This window comes from Colias philodice, chromosome 22, assembly GCF_061535455.1.
Source record: "Colias philodice isolate Cphi_HAF_F1 chromosome 22, ilColPhil1 Martin Lab GWU primary, whole genome shotgun sequence".
NCBI classification, from domain to species: domain Eukaryota; kingdom Metazoa; phylum Arthropoda; class Insecta; order Lepidoptera; family Pieridae; genus Colias; species Colias philodice.
In genome coordinates this window covers 5,775,667-5,793,519 of record NC_143107.1, presented here as the reverse complement: position 1 = coordinate 5,793,519, position 17,853 = coordinate 5,775,667, and the positions used below count along the sequence as shown (strand labels likewise).

The following is a 17,853-nucleotide window of genomic DNA, read 5'->3' as shown; positions in this document are numbered from 1 at the left end:
GGTATACAAATTTTTACCATCAGCAATATTATATCAATTAAATATAATTATGTATGATCTACACATTACTTACGTGCTTAATTAGGCAAAAAAAAAAAGATTAAAAGAGATAATATTGTAAATTAGTCATAATAATATGACTAATTTAATAGGAAAACTGTGCGAGCAAAACTACGGGCTAAAGTTGGTAATCATTGTGTTACCTTCAATTATCTGTATCTATTACGCAGTCTCATAGCGTTCGATACCATTTTAATCCTTGTATGATTATCATATTGTTGCCACGATGTTCATTCATGCTTTACGATTTCATAAAAATAATTTAACACTAGAGCGCACGCGCGGGGGACATAGGTCACCCAGTGCTATATATTGCTAAATATTTTTTTAAACAATCGTGCTTGAGTGTTGTTGTCTCAGGTATTCCCCGACTACCAATCACCGGACATTTTAGCAGCGTGTCAGCTTCCTTGGTGCAACGAAGTGTACTCTGCGAAAATATAAAAGTACATGGGTGACGCATGTCCCCCGCGCGAGCGTTCTAGGAAGTTTTTGAAATCCTATAATTACGAGTGAAAATCATGTATACCGCTTTTATTTTTTACTGCTCTAATGATCAATTTATACTTTTAAGAAATTATTAATATATGGGTAACTAAAATCGAAATAAAATACTCATATTCGAGTGCTAGGACATACTTATTTTTTATCCATACTATAATATTATAAATGCGAAAGTAACTCTGTCTGTCTGTCTGTTACTCAATCACGCCTAAACTACTGAACCAATTTTTATGAAATTTGGTATGGAGATATTTTGATACCCGAGGAAGGACATAGGCTACTTTTTATCCCGGAAAAATGACGCAATCCCGGAAATCCCACGGGAGCGGGAACTATGCGGGTTTTCTTTGACTGCGCGAGCGAAGCCGCGGGCGGAAACTTAGTTGAAAATAAAATTTTATTGGATAAGAACAACTTATTCTTAAACTTTATAATTAGATGATTATTTTTACCAAATTTTGTAGTTTCCAAAGTAAAAAAAACTGATTGATCACAATAAGTAATAAATTAGTTACTTTTCACAGAGGTTTATGTTTAGCTCATAATTTAAGTAAAATGAGAAAATATTGATATTTTTTTGTTTCATCACTTAAAAATAAAGTTGATTCATGTGAAGAAATGGAGAAAATAAAATTGCAGCGTAACGACACACTTCTTTATTTTGAAAGTTCTAACAAGAATGATCCACGTTTAACAATGGCCAGCTAATATATAGGCTTATCCCCTCCGCGTGGCTGGCTGGTAGGCATGGCGGTGGCATGGCGGCTGGCAGGAGGGGATGTCAACATGGCGGCTTGGCTTGACGGCGGTGACAGGCGACGTCACGTCCGTTACCACAGAACACATATTACTGTCCGTTACACTCGGCCATCCTGAAACAGTTGTTCCCACAGGAACAACAAAAATAATTAGCTCTCTAATAAATCAATAAGATCTTCGGTTTCCATTTGCTCATCCGAACTGCTAGCACTATCAGAAACTGTAACAATACTTTTATAGGGCCTCAACGAATCTGCAGCTACTAACCCACTAAAACTCTATATACTTCTAATTTGGTACCTATCATTGCCCAATACTTTCGTTACGACATAAGAACCGGAATGCAAGTCGTCAAGTTTAGTGTTAACTTTGGATGCTGAACAAGTAGGTGCTTGACGCGTTAGCAATAAATCACCCTTCTTATATATGTGAGCGGATTTTCGTTTCCTATCGAAGTTACGTTTCATTCTAGCGCTCGCTTTTAGTATCCTGACATTGCACCATATAAAACCAATCCGCTACTTCGAGACGATTCACGTTCATAGTGTCTACTGGATGTCTACTTAACGCATCTACATTCTACATGTTTCATTCGTTCCCCCGGCCTATACTCTACGCTTATATCGTAATCTTGTATAGAAAGCCACCACCTTGCGATACGTGGTATAATGTCACGTTTAGTAAGCGTAGCGCGGACTGCTGTACAATCAGTAACAATCTTAACCTTTTTTTTCCTACTATATATACGCGAAAACGACGCAAGGATTCTACAACGGCAAGAGTTTCCAGTTTATAACCATGATACATGCTTTCCTCTTTACTTGTCACCCTACTAAAATATAAAACGGGTCGCAACGTACCATCAATCTGTTTTTGTAGAAGTATACCGGCTATTCCTAATTTACACGCGTCAGTATGTATTTCTGTAGAAAGCACAGGGTCGTACATAGCTAACACAGGCTCGGAACACAAACACTTTTTTTTAATTGTTCGAAACTATTGTTTTGATCACTACTCCATATCCACGAAGCTTTCTTTTTAGTTAAATCGGTAAAAGGGCGGGCAATGATAGCAAAATTGTAAATAAACTTACGAAAATAACTACACAACCCGATAATTATTGACGCACACTATGAACATTGGTCGGTGTTGGAAAACGAGACACCGCTTATAACTTTGAATCGCCCGGTTGAATACCCTTAGCCGATATTTTATGACCTAAATACTTTATTTCATTTTGCAAGAACGAAAACTTACTCATGTTTAATTTTAAATTTTCTACTTCAAGTTTGACAAGTACCGCTTGCAAAATGTCTAAGCCTGACATAACGTCATTCGAGGGTAAGAGTAAATCGTCCAGAAATGCCAAAATTTCACGTTTACCATGTTTGTTTTTATAGTAGAGCCATTTTACTGATAAACCATTCTAAACATAATAAACAATTTCTGAATTGAAGAACTGACGTCGCTACAATTTTGTGTCAATAAACCTTCTTTCTTTTTAAATACCAGAGACGTTACTCTAAAATTCGAAATCTGACATCTAGAATCGAATGCATTGATTACTTGTGAATAAAAATCATCATAAATTAATAAATTCGATTGACAAATGTTTCAAATCCGTATCGATTAATTCACTTTAATCGATGTTTTAAAGCAGGTTACCTCTCTTTGAAGATAAAATTGATAGTCGTCAAATGTTGCCTATTAAATTGGCTCGACTATAACATTATTATTTTCAGTTCTACCTACAGATTCAACTATTTTATTTATCAACCGCATAAAAACGGATGGCGCGTTCGCTAAACCGAATGGAATACGAGTGTACTCGAAATGACCTTGAGGTGTTATGAATGCAGTTTTGTGTGTATCTTCATTACTAACACGTAATTATTGATGATACTCGTAAAATATTTGTGGCCCGCTAATTTCGAAACCTGATCGTCTATGTTTGGCAATAGAAATCTATCTTTTACGGTAATAAGCATTTAAGGCACGGTTATCAACACACATCCTACTGTCACCGTTTTTCTTTTTGACTAAAATGACCGGAGATGCATAACTAGATTCAGACTCCTTGATAATCTCGGCATCTAATAAATCACTTTAGACTGAACTACTGCTTGTTCGCTATGCGATAATCGATAAGGCTGGCGGTAAATAGGCTGATCACTAGTAAGCTTTATTATTAGCATTATAATTGGCAAATCTATGGCAAGCAAGGGTAAGTACCTGGCTATTTGGCTGTAGTGGAGACTCCTGGCAGCTTTCAGCCCTGGTTAGGACCTCTCCCGGCGGCCACACGATAACCTCGCAGCCCATGTTGATGACTTTGATGTACCCGTCTTCACCAGTGAGCAGGGTGGATGGAAGAGAGTAGGCCACTCCCTGCAGCTCATGATGCCGAGGCGGTGTAACCACACCGTTGCCGACCTTATTTCCGAGAACCCGCACTTGAATGATGGAGGAGCCAGGTGGAAGTCTCTCTTCGTTGACTGTGACGACTTTAAAGCGATCATGGTCTTCGATAGTCTCAATATCGCAAATGGGATCTTGAGTACGATTAAATTCGACAAGGCCTTTGTTAACTGTCAATGTCATACCTTCGCTGTTGATGACAGGCTGGCCGATTATAAGATTAACATCGGCCATTTTGATGCTAGACAAGTAGGCGTGGCATTTCATGGTTATACCGTCAATTTCTAATTGAAATTCGACTTCTCCACGACTCGTTGAGAGTCCACCGGAGAATCCTTTTAAAATGACACTCGTCGGTTTGACATCCAATGACAATGCGTTCGATACTTGTTCGTTTAAAACGTTAACTTGACTGCCGGTATCAATGTATGCTTTCACGTGGATGCCATCGACTTTAACGACCTTTTTGTATATTTCATTATAAGGGCGTAGTACATTTACTTCTTTTATGTTGTCGGTTGAGATAGATCTTCTATTTTCCGTGGCAATTGTAGAACAACGTGAAGCAATGTGTCCCTTATTTCCACATTTATAACATGTACGTGTGTCAGGTAGGGAGCAATCACGCAGTAAATGACCAGTTTTCTTGCATCTCGGACACGGGTCTGTTTCGACATTGGGTGGCATTGACTTTTTATCCAGGTGAGATGGCCTACTCACCAAATTTTTATGAAACCTTGTGTCGATAGGTAAAGTACGGTAGTCGTCAAGTGCACATAAAAATCCTTCGTAAAGCTCTCCTGGCGTGTGGCATTGGAAGGCTCGAGCGTTAGGTTGTAGCGATAGTGGCAGACCACGAATGATACAGGAAACGCTAGCGCTATCGGATAACTTGCACCGGAAGCACATGGCGATTTTATCTTGATAGTATTTTGTCATCGTCTCTGTAGGTTGCTTTTTCCTTTGTAGTAATTCTTCAAGCATGTTTCCATAATCGCGATATCGAGGAAATGCTCGCAATAGCATATCCTTCCATTGTTCCCACGTGTAATCGTAGTTCTCTAGACGATTATACCACTTCTTTGCTTGACCTCGCAGCTTATCTTGTAGGTAAAATGATTTAGTTGTATCGTCCCATCCATTTATTTCCCCAATTTGGTCAATTTTACGAATCCATGCTTGTACCGTGCATTCCTCACTATCAGGGTCAAATTCCGGGATTAAAGATGCAGCACGATGGACTTTTGACTTATTTGGAGCTTGGGGGTCATCTTCCAGGTTGCGTAAAGCCTTTACTACTTCTTTTTCCAGCAGATTCTTGAGCAACTTCCGTGCAGGCGGTGAAGAAGTACCCTCATCTTCCTCCGACATTGATTCGTCAGGAGGTCGACAAACTTGTGGTCGACGTCGTTTCATCCCGCTTCTGATTTGTGAAGAAATGGAGAAAATAAAATTGCAGCGTAACGACACACTTCTTTATTTTGAAAGTTCTAACAAGAATGATCCACGTTTAACAATGGCCAGCTAATATATAGGCTTATCCCCTCCGCGTGGCTGGCTGGTAGGCATGGCGGTGGCATGGCGGCTGGCAGGAGGGGATGTCAACATGGCGGCTTGGCTTGACGGCGGTGACAGGCGACGTCACGTCCGTTACCACAGAACACATATTACTGTCCGTTACATTCATAAATAAGTACTTCGTTTACTTTTTTAACTACGATTTTTATGAAAAAAAACGTGCGTCGTATTGGGTGACATATGTGACCCACGCGTGCACTCAAGGAAAATTTTAGGCGCGAGCGCTCTAGTGTTAATTTAGAGTAAATTATCTGTGTCACGCGGTTTTAGCCGCACTGCTCCGCTCCTATTGATTGGTATTCGCATGATGAGATATAGCCTGTAGCCTATTATTAGATTTTATAACAATAAATTTTTTTTTTATTTCGAGATATTCATCCATATATTTTGGGTTAGTGTACATTAACCTTAGAAACTATGTTAGTAATAAGTGTTATAAAATACCATTCCATACAATTAAATTCATACGATTAATAACAAGATTAAAACCATTAAAAATTATCTATTATCATAATATTGTGTACGATGTAAATTTGCCCACCTCTTAAGGAATGGACCGTCTACTTTCTCAATTAATGTCTTCAGAATACTATTGGAACTCTCACACATTCTCTTCAGCATAGATGCTGCTCTCTTCCTCATTATCGCGTGAAAATCGTCGGTCCGGCAATTTGCTAAAATCTGAGTGCTACAGAAGCGCGGAAGCCCCAACAGTATTCCGAAGCCATTATTATATTGATTTAGAAATACACAAATGAAGCAAGATAAGAATAAAAATATACCTACACAATTACGCAGCTATAAATTAAAAGAAGAGCATGTGTGCTGAGCACACGTGTCAGAGGTTAAACTTCTTTGACAAGATCCAAAGATAAGTGACGGTACTGGAACGATGCGACCTTGAAATTTTACTCTCAACGCGCATAAAGAAGTTCAACTCAAAAACAATAGTAAATATAGAGCAAATGAATGCTATAAAACTAAATATCAAATATACACTTCTTAAAGTCAAAGCACTCACATCTGTTACTAAAGGGCCTGTCCTGATTGATTGAACAACCCAATTCAGTCGAGACAGGTGTGCTTGAGTCACCCTTGATTAAGTTCTGAGAAAATGTTACGTTGTGATAATTTGGAAAAATACGATTGTTATTTTTGTGATATCAAAATTAAAGATTTATTTGATTTAATCATTCGATTCATTCGAACATAGCAACTGACAAAATTATTATGAAATGTTTTTTTTTGCCTTTAAACTGTTTGTTTCAAGAATATTTGCTGGTTTTATTTAATAGTTGGACTGGACTGTACGACGCACTCTCTCACCCTTACGTATGAAACAGATTACATCTCGTTCGTATTTTTAGATCGTTAAACGCATCTATATCTTTAAAAATGGAAGGATATTTAAATAAACACCACAAGTAACAGTACAAAATAAAAACAAAATAAAATACATTTAAGTTCATTTAAATAAAAACATTAGTACAAGAAATCGAAGGCATCGTAACGAATCTTAAATCCTACCAGAGTTAGAAATCAGAAAACCACGAAAATCGCCTAAAATAAATGACAGACGCTTACACAAACACAGCTTGTAACTGTCATTAGTCACAGAATTTGTTTGTAAGTCAAATCTGCCAATTAGAGACACTACTGTTTCAAACGGAAACTTGCATGATTACGGTTTAGAACTAAAATAGTAGGCCTTTGAGAATTCGCTTGGCTTTACATTCTGTTAATTGGGCATGTCACTGATTTTCAATAGGGATTTTCTGTTTCCCTTTAATGTGGGAATTGATTTTGTCGCATTTGCGGTTAATTCTCAGACCCTGTCTGTTAAGAGTTCTACGTATTATTATACGACGTATTATTATTCGACGTATTACAAATAGTTCTTTAAAAGGTTTCATGTCGAAGGGATTCAGAGGTGGGTCAGTGAAGAAAATTATCACTGAAACAAATTGGATATTTAATTCAAATGACCGGTTGGCTTGGTTGGTAGTGGCCCTGCCTTCCAAGCCAGAGATCGTTGGTTCGATTCCCACCCCGGGCAAATATTTGTGTGATGAACATAATATTATCTATGTTCATCACACAAATATTACTCTGTGTTGTTTGCTCTGTGTCTGGGTGTTAATCTTCTTCTTATATATATCGGCGACGGCTGGATTTTAGGACTATGTGGGCTGGTTATGTCCTCTATGTTGGGCATCGTGGGTAACTTCGAGCATCAAAAGACATAAACGGAATCTAACACTGACGATCACTAATAAACTGAAATGAATACTTTGTATAGCGAATCTAAACTCAAACTAATATAGAGACTGATATAGACTCGAACAGACAAGTCCGCTCGGCGCGAGCTCCAACACTTGAATGCCCGTCCGCTACCACGGCCATGTCCAAGTGCACTTCGTGAGTCATGCGCTTGCGTTCGGTAATATCAGGGGGGGGATCTCCGACACGGCCATCTCTGACGATCACACGTCCTCGTGTGAGGTCTCTGCAAAGACTACATACTCACAGTACTCGCCATACTCGCTCGGCCATACTGATTCTCGTCAACCATTTTAGGTCGTCACTAAAACAAACAATAATCATTATTCTTCAATCAGCGCCGCACCAACAGCTCTCCTCGATTTCGCACCTACGAAACGTAATAGCTATGAATAACGTCGCACCAACGACTAATGTCGATTTCGCACCAACAAAACGAACACAACACTGAATAATGTTAATACAATGACTCACCGCAATTTCGCACCAACGAAATAAATAAAGCACGGAACATCGTCGCTACAACGACACACCACAATTTCGCACCAACGAAATGAGGCTAACACTTAATAACGTCGCTACGACTCATCTCGCTTCGCAACAACGAAAACAAGGATATCTCAAAAGATCGTCGCTCCAACGACTCATCTTGCTTTTGCACCAACGAAAGCAAGGATAACCCGTCGCTACAACGACATTACTCGTTAACGCACCAACGTAACGAAGAACAAGACAAGAGACAAATTTCAACTGTATCTACTACCACTCAACAAACGGCACTACAATGCATTACAAAATCCAGATAAAACATTTTACATCTCCCCTTTTACACAAAGCTCTTACGTCATTTCAACTACTACCATTACTAGCTACTACTAATAACCTCATGGTCGGATATTTTCCCGACTCTGTTGTGAGGATTTTGAAATTGAATGATTTGAAACGGCACTAATAACTACACCTCAACAATTTTAAGCGTACCCTTCAACTTCAAGTCAAGCTTGCTTTGATTTATTTCCTCAATGTCGAAAAGAAGATTATCACCAATATTAAATTTCCATTTAGAGAAGCTTTACTTTTATCATAACTTGATCGACTTCATTATCAATTACAGACATTAACCCCAAAGTCTCCTTTAACAAATAATAGCTCCTTCAGCTATCTAGCTTTTGTAACACGGTTTATAGTGAAGTCCATTGCCAGTCATACGTCACCTAACGTATCTTGACAATATCGATGTTTGCTAGACTCTACTGCTATGTCTAGTAGTGAACAACCAAAGGCTGATGATGTTGATGATGATGACGATGACGACTTCCATGTTCAGCAGTGAATACGAAAGGCAGATGTTGACGATGACGGTGATGATGACTTCCATGTCCAGCAGTGTACCGCAAAAGGCTGATTAAGTTGACGATGACGCCATGTCCAGTAGTGGACTATATCGATGACGATGATGAATGATGACTGCCATGAGCACACCTTTTCAGCGTAGGTACTCGTCACTATTTACCTGATCATTAACACCACTACCCCCGGTGGAGACTACAGAATAACTAAGAAAACATTTACTTTCTAAGCACCTGCCCTGTCATCAATAATACTGGCTAGTTATCAAAACAAATTAACACTAGCCTCTAGTGCCGTTATACTACTTCTAGTACTACTAAACCACTCTACACATTTTTAAAGTAATAGAGCAAAACATATCGGGTGAAAGAATCAATTAGACTTAAACATACTCCTTGACATCATTCTTCCCTCTAAGTTCCCCTGTAGCATCAATGAGCACGAAATACTAACTTAAGAGTTTTGCTTGAATTCTGCCCGAGCTAGGCTTAGAGATATAGCAAGTGATAAAGTTGACAACGAACTTACGCACGAACTTAGACATGTAACCCAGATGCATGACTAAATTGTGGATATTATGTACCACTGATCTTTTACCATTTTATCTGCACCTTGACAAATAATTTGCAACCTTACCGCATATGTCTTCCAGACTACTGTAATAACTCAACATGTAACAACTCGTTCTGCATGTCCAAATGTCTCTCATGGTCCTGGCAGCCAGTCAACAGAAAGCTCGGCTATGTTGACTTCATTCTGCCCCATACAATTTGCAATAATCGAAATACATACTGTGACAGTGAATGTGGATTGCGCGAAAAGCAAACAACATGCTTTATCGTAGCGCCCTTTCTCCAAATAATATCAAAATCGAAAGACTGGAGGCAGACCCTCTCTACCTGTGAACACGTGAAGACACTAGGTACTCTGCTTTTTACTAAACGGCTCCCACCGAATTGCAATCAGTCACCACTGCAAACTTGCAAACCTGTAAATAATACCTGAAGTGCATAAGTGCATAACTGCATTAACCACTGCTATGCTGCTGCAACTTAAACTGCGGTCTCGTGTGCATCGGAGTAAAACCTGGACTCTAAGGCAGTAGTTCTACGCCTGTAGTAAGCAACTGGATGCTACTACCGTCATGTTTCCGTATCAGTTCAGTACCACATCCATCCACGCTCGCATCTATGTGAGCTGCGGTCATACACCATAAGAATAGGCTGTGATGTTAAAAAACTAATAAACGTTCGACTGATTAGCTCATGTGATGATGAGTAATCACTAATCAATTTTATTTCCCTTGTAACTTGTAAGCATAAACAATAGTGCTATAAATTAAGAAAACTGTTAATAAACTAACAGAACTAAGAAGCTGTATAAGCTATGTGACTGTACTTTACCATCCTTAATAAAAAAGCCTAAGTATTCAACACTACGCTTTCAAAACTTACATTTGGATAGGTTGAAAGAAGATAGTACCTTCCTCAAAGCACTCACTCCACTCCTTACTACAACCCGGAAGCGCACTGTACCTTGTTCCACGAGAGAAGCTAACCAGATAGCTACTTGGTTTCACTAATCAAGCTGTTAAAAACTCATTGACACTTTGTTACGCAATCTGCTGCTCGTTCAACGCACAAATTTCCTCTAGAAAAGACACATTTCAACAGCTGTAACTCAGATGGTAAATTAGTGCTAATGTAATAATAATACACGAAAACACAACACATTAAAATTCTCTAATTGAAGTTCACGCCTCTGCATGTTGGACTTATGTCCCTACATAAGCCTACCAAACCGCTAGGTATCTTTCTTCTATCGGTACCAGTGTTTAATAGAGAGAAACTCAATTAACTAAGCAACACGCTTCAATAAGATGAAATTATTGTTTTGTCACTATTCCTTAGTAAATGTACACAGTGTGAACTAAATCTGTCTCATTAAAGTAGGTAGTTCAAAATAGAGTCCGTTACATACGAACAATAAAGGAAGCCAATGTTAAGCGTGATAAAAATCAAAACAATTTGTCGTATCAGACTTGTTACAAATAAGTTTACATTAAACATTATTACACAATAAAATAACACATTACAATATCACACATGTAAACTTTGTGTTTAAATTCTCAACCTAATAAGCTATCATCGCTATCATAATTATGATTAGGCACAGCACAAATTAAAATTACTAAAAAGTAATCGCCTATTGTAACTTGCCATAAACCTTGTTATGAACTGTCTACAATATGTTAACAGATTATTTTGAAATTAATGTTATTATTAAAAGCGCTTACTAGTCAATTTGCTACTAGCAATTATATCTCTGATAAGGATACACTCAGTACCTACCAAGAAACAAAACTAAACATGTATGGCTCACAGTTGTCCATAAGTTTGCCACACGGCACGTGTGGGACTCAATGATTGCGCTCAGGCAACGTGGATGTACCTGACCTGCTGGTTTTCGGTGATTCTATGCCTAGTGCAATTATTAGCACCTTATCCGCTCGTGCACTCCGATGCAAAGTGGCCAGACACGCCACACATGAAACAAATGACTCGCGATGGTTAAACCCTACACTAAGAGGACTGCTGATCCGTCGCGCGCCCTCCATCTGCTGTCTGCGAATGGCATTTACACGCAGGTCTCATACAGACTTATTGATAGCACACAGTCAGCGAAGCAGCCCTGTTACGCCTCGCACTTGTCCTGTAAATGTCACTAATTTGCGAAGCCCTTCACCGCATAAAGACGGCTGCCCTGAGCTCTCGCTGCAGCAATCCCCGGCAACAATCTCAGTAGTAGCAAGGGCCATACGCTGCAAACGCTTGTCAAACCGTGAAACACGCGACAACACGGTTGAAGTGGCAACTTCCTTCACGCTCACATAACGCCAAGAAGCCACTGACGCACACAACCTGACGACACACACCGACAGGCACTCACGTCGCTTGGCTCGCCACCCTGCAAGTTAACACAAGCAGCCGCAGCGGGCTCAACATAGTCACATTACGCTACACAATACGGTAACAATTCTCCTTACTGTGTCCCCTGCTACCAGAAAATAAATTAAGAGACATGATAGGCACTGCAAAGCACTTTAACGCATCATGAATAGCAAATAGTAACAAATAATAACTTTAACGGCTTTTTTCAAAACACAGATCAACGGACAATGGCATTACATCACGCACGTTATTGTTCCACTTGTTGTATGTTGTAAGCACTCACCGGTTTTCTTATGGCTACGATTAAACGTCGTATGATACTATTTGCACCTCCAGAATAATTTTGTAATACGTCTACATTACCACATGACGATTGTAAAAATCACGTTTATTCTTTGTGCTCAAAGCAATCCCGCTTCTGATATCGGCGACGGCTGGATTTTAGGACTATGTGGGCTGGTTATGTCCTCTATGTTGGGCATCGTGGGTAACTTCGAGCATCAAAAGACATAAACGGAATCTAACACTGACGATCACTAATAAACTGAAATGAATACTTTGTATAGCGAATCTAAACTCAAACTAATATAGAGACTGATATAGACTCGAACAGACAAGTCCGCTCGGCGCGAGCTCCAACACTTGAATGCCCGTCCGCTACCACGGCCATGTCCAAGTGCACTTCGTGAGTCATGCGCTTGCGTTCGGTAATATCAGGGGGGGGATCTCCGACATATATAAAAATGAATCGCAAAATGTGTTGGTAAGCGCATAACTCGAGAACGGCTGAACCGATTTCGAAAATTCTTTTTTTATTATATTCCTTGAAGTACGAGGATGGTTTTTATGTAGAGAAAACGTAAATATGTACCACGGGCGAAGCCGGGGCGGACCGCTAGTTATCTATATAAGTATTTATTTAAAATTATATATGTATGTCGACGATGAAGTATCAATACCTCCTAACTAACATTTTAGCGATTTTCGTTTTATAGCATTTTCGTACTTAAAATAGAGTAATACATAGGCCCATAAAGGTCATTTCTCTGTAAACAGTCAATTTGAGCAAATATTAACGTGTAGCAATACGTTATAACAAAAGTTGCGTCATTTTTGCTGGCAATATATTCTAACTACACCCTGAAGCGTCCGCTCTATGTTTTTAAGCACGCTTTCCTTGGGATCATTTACAGTTTATTCCTGGGTTAAGAGTTTGGCATGCTTTCAAACCAAGAAGAAAGTATTCTAACACGTGCTTCTCCATCAAACTCAACAAACCATCGAAAAATTGCCATTCTTGATGAATTTCTTGATGCTTTTCCAAAACTACCATCGCATTATGCGCGTAAAGATACCAACAAATTGTTCGTAGAGTCAATTAAATTACTAAGCATTGTACATGTTACTGGTTTGACGAAACAGCTGCTGACCTGACGTCTAGCACTTTTGTTTCGTTTGTAATTAATTACCTGGAAAAGCATTGTGTTAGCCAACAGCTGCCTATTATTATATTTTCTGACGGATGCACTTACCAAAATCGCAACGCAGTTATGTCGAACGCACTATTATATTTTAGTAAAAAGTATAATATTACTATACGTCAAAAGTTTTTATAACCCAGTGACACGCAAATGAAATGCGATTCAGTTCATAGCACCATTGAACGCCAACTTATAATAATATACGGGCATTTCTCCGCAACTCGAGGTTAAGCGCCTATTTTGCGTGAGAGAGGAGGTGGGGGAAACCAGCTAAAACTGAAACCACCCGAGCACATGAAGCCAAGCAGCTTGTGAGGGCTGCCGAAGGCTTGAGGGAGGGACCCGGGAGACCCCAGGTGTCTTGCCCTGTACTCCGCAACCCCCGTACATTCCATGATGACGTGGGCTGCCGTTTCCTCGGACGCCATGCATGCTCTGCATAGCGGACTGTCTGTGATCCCTAAATTAAAGAGATGTTTGTTGAAGGGGCCGTACCCTGTGAGGGTCCCTGTTATTACACGTAGTTGCACTCTGCGTAGGTTGAGAATCGGACGTGCAAGTCTAGAGTCAATGTTTGGTAGGGCTTCTCTGGCATGTTTGCAGTCAGATCTGCTTGAACATTCTGCTTTTTGTGCAGTGCTAGTGAGCTGGGTAATCATCAGCCGGATCCAGCTTGCAGGTAGCGGTATAATTGGAAAAGGTCCCATGACCGGTGTTTCAGATGCCCTTCTGGCTAATATGTCAGCAGCATCGTTTTCTCATGAGTTACTGTGTCCTTTTATTCATTGTAGTACTAGGGAATTTCCCAGATCACATACCCTAGTTAGGGCTAGGTGACACTAGAATTAACCCTGAAGTGATTTCATGGCTTTTGATTGCCATGAGTGCTGCTTTGCTATCCTATACTTTGCATATGATAGGATCTGAATCGAAAAGTTTTTACATTCCTTTTGATTATGGCTAAAGCTGCAAGTTGAAGTCCTAGGCATTCAGCCTGAAATACTGTATTACGGGGTCCCAAGGGGTGAGAGATGTTAATGTTTAGGTCCTCAGAGAAGACCCCAGCACCCGTGCCATTTTCAGTCTTGGACCCGTCCGTGAAGATGAGTAAATCTTCGACGCTGTTGTGCTCTGACGTGTGTTCACGTAGCTGTATCTTATATTTCTTGACTTGAACGCCAACTTAAGAACAAAGAAATTTACGTTCCAAGTGATTATGCCACTATAACCAAAGCAGCAAGAAAATCTCGTCCATATGAAGTTGAACAAATTGAAATAATTTTTTTTATATTAAAACCACTATCTTCGAGCATAATAACGTGTAGTGGCAGGATTTTAAATCAACATTTTACTATTATTGATACAAAAACCTAATATTAAAATAAAAAAATGTTGTAATCTTTAGAACAATTTCTTCTAAGTATATTGGCAATAAATTGTATCTAAAAAATACGGCTTCCTGTTTAAATACAATTACAAGCAATATCTAATATCTGCATGTTTTTTTTAAAAAGCTTTGAAGTTACATTTCATAAATTATTCCATGATATCTAATATCCTTTGATAATGAACGTAAGCTAAAATAATAATTAAAAACGGTAACGAAAAAGAAATAAAACGTTTTTTTTATCTACTGAAAAATGTAGTTTTTGTAGTTAGCATATCGTCCATTTGCGACGATAGTGTGACATTTCAAAATATACGATTTTTTGTTTTATACAAATTCGGAATCGCCGTGATGCGATATATTTTCTGTAAAAACGCGGTATAATTTACTTTAAAAACGGCCGAGATATGCTAGAAAGAGACAGACATATCACATTGTAGCACTATCTCATTTTATAATGGGTTGGCTGCGACACGGTGACAGTTCAGTTGTGGTCCGTTGTTGTTAGAGTAAAGTGCTCCCAGTTTTCAGAAAGAACGTGATAAAACGAGGTTATTACGTTTTCGCCGAAAAGGTAAGATAAATTTTTCAACAATATTTTTATTTCGACATGGTTATATTTTTACTTAACACAGTATTCTTGTAAAATATCGAATAATCTGATTAGAATACGTCTTATTTGTCACATTGTTCTTGAAAATCTTAATGCATTTACTGTGATATATCACAAAGTAACGCTGTAGATGCTAAAATGAATACACTTTATTGAGGCGTGATTTGGGATATTTTTTATTGTGCCTTTGTTCTAGAAAAACATATGAATATGCTACTTGTTATTCCTAAATATCACATTGTAAGTACTAAACAGTGCTAAATAGTGTGCTTTATTTTTTCAGATGAGTTCTAGATCTAAGCTACTATTGCAATTAGCAACAAAAGATAATGTCAAAAGTTCAGATGATTTAGACATTATGGCTCCCTCCGCGACGCATACAATTAATGATAGTACCAATGAAATTGCGAGTACTCAGCAGTCTCTCAGCTCAACTGTGTCTCATCGAAATCGCTGTGATTCTAGTTTATCAAGCAGCAGTTCTTCAGATAGTTCTACATCATCATCATCATACTGTGAAGACAGCGATGACTCAGTAAAAGACCCAGATTACCAAGCTGAAAACAGAAAACCAACTTTTACATTTACAATGAGAGAATTTGACAAGAATTCATCAGAGAATATCGACCGATCAAAAGTTAACGACCAAAATGAAGAAAGTCCTTCCACCAGCACAATCATAACGGATTCCCCTATAAGTTCACTTCTGATACATACATATGAACAAAATGTTACAGCAGAAAATCCGACTTCAAATGAAACTGTGGAAGACATACTACCTTTAACTGAGACAAATGCGGTAGAAACTCTAGCTGAAACGCCTACAAAAAAAGGTAAGAAAAGACCGAGACAAGAAGGTAAATGGAAGAAGAATATTGCAAAGAGGTTGAGAAACAATGGTCAGTCATACAGATCTGCAAAAACCAACAAAGAAATGCCTGAACGGAAACTTAAACCTACCTGCACAGAAACCTGTAAATTCAAATGCCAAACCAAAATAACAGAAACACAACGACAACTACTTTTAAATGATTACTGGAAATTGGGGAGTATTGAAAGGCAATGGTCATTCATAATTCAGTCAGTGGAAGAGGTGAAACCAGTGTACCGTTATGTTAGATTGGATGAGAACGGGACGCCAGCTCAGAAGCGAGAAAACAACAATGCTTTCTTTTTCACCATAAGTGGTGAAAAGATCAGAGTTTGCAAAAAGTTCTTTGTAAATACTTTGGCGATTAACAACCGACCTATAGAAACAGCTTTAAAGAAAAAGAATAAAAATACAAACATCTCTTTGATAAAAGACAATCGCGGTTGTCACTCTAAACGTTTCCACATAGATGAAGCTTTGAAAAAAGGAGCAAAAGATTTTATTGAATCTATTCCTAAAATAGAGTCGCACTATATGAGAGCAAATTCAAAGAAACACTTCATCGACGGAAGTAAAACCGTAGCAGACATTCATAGAGATTATGTTGAAAAATGTAAAGGTAAAAATATTGGTTATGTTAACTACATTATGTTTTATCGCATATTTACCCAAGATTTCAATATATCTTTCTTTATTCCCAAGAAAGACGCCTGTGAATTTTGTGAAGCATACAAAAATTGTACGGATGAAGAAAAAGATCTAAAAAAGGAATTTTACTCACAACACCATCTCGAGAAACAACTATCCAGAGCTGAGAAAGATAACGATAAGAAAGATCACAAAGTTTTAGTTGCCGTTTTTGATTTACAGGCTGTGTTTCAATGTCCCAAAGGAGACATCTCTGTGTTCTATTATAAATCTAAATTGAATGTACTAAATTTGACAATTTATGATCTCAAGACCAATGCTGTGGAATGTTATGTTTGGGATGAGTCACAAGCTCATAGAGGGGTGAATGAGATTGCCACTTGCGTTTTTAAATACCTACAGAATATTTCGGAAGCTAACGAGCCTATTGATATCGTATTTTACTCTGATAATTGTGCAGGACAACAAAAAAATAAGTTCATGATGGCTATGTACAGCTACGCTGTTCAAAAATTGCCTAATATAAAATCAATAACCCACAAATTTCTCATAAAGGGTCATACACAAAATGAAGGTGACTCGGCTCATTCCCAGATTGAAAGACAGATAAAAAGACAACTGAGATCCGGACCTATTTATACCCCTGAAGGCTTTATAGGTGCCATAAAAGCTGCTAGAAAAAAAACCGAACCAATGCACGTCAACGAAATGTGTTTTAGCGACATTTGGGACTGGAAAGCTGCTACTACTCAAATGAACTTTATAATACAGAAAGACGAAGACAAAAATAATATAAAGTTGACAGAGATAAAAGTTTTCAAGGTTCAGAAAGAGGACCCTGAAGCCTTGTACTATAAAACATCTTACACTCAGGAATTTAAAAGAGCTGTAGTGATAAAAAGAAGAGGCAGTCTAGACTTTCGTCTAAAACAGGCTTTCGATAGAAAACCTGG

General features: G+C 38.5%; 1 protein-coding gene across 2 annotated transcripts; it reads right to left on the bottom strand.

Annotated features, from left to right (window-relative positions):
- Positions 1-1,205: 1,205 nt before the first annotated feature.
- On the bottom strand, positions 1,206-5,427 carry LOC149478465 (uncharacterized). Of its 2 annotated transcripts, none has more exons than XR_016317457.1 (2): positions 2,581-5,427; positions 1,206-1,436 (listed from the first exon to the last, which is right to left on the bottom strand). XR_016317457.1 is itself a non-coding variant. In XM_089709623.1 (2 exons), the coding sequence occupies exons 1-2, from the start codon at positions 5,155-5,157 to the stop codon at positions 1,422-1,424; spliced, it is 1,617 nt and encodes a 538-aa protein (XP_089565749.1). In that variant the 5' UTR covers positions 5,158-5,427; the 3' UTR covers positions 1,206-1,421. The 2 variants fall into 2 exon arrangements, 1 of the variants encoding a protein (XP_089565749.1); XM_089709623.1 differs by having other exon boundaries at positions 3,556-5,427.
- Positions 5,428-17,853: the final 12,426 nt, after the last annotated feature.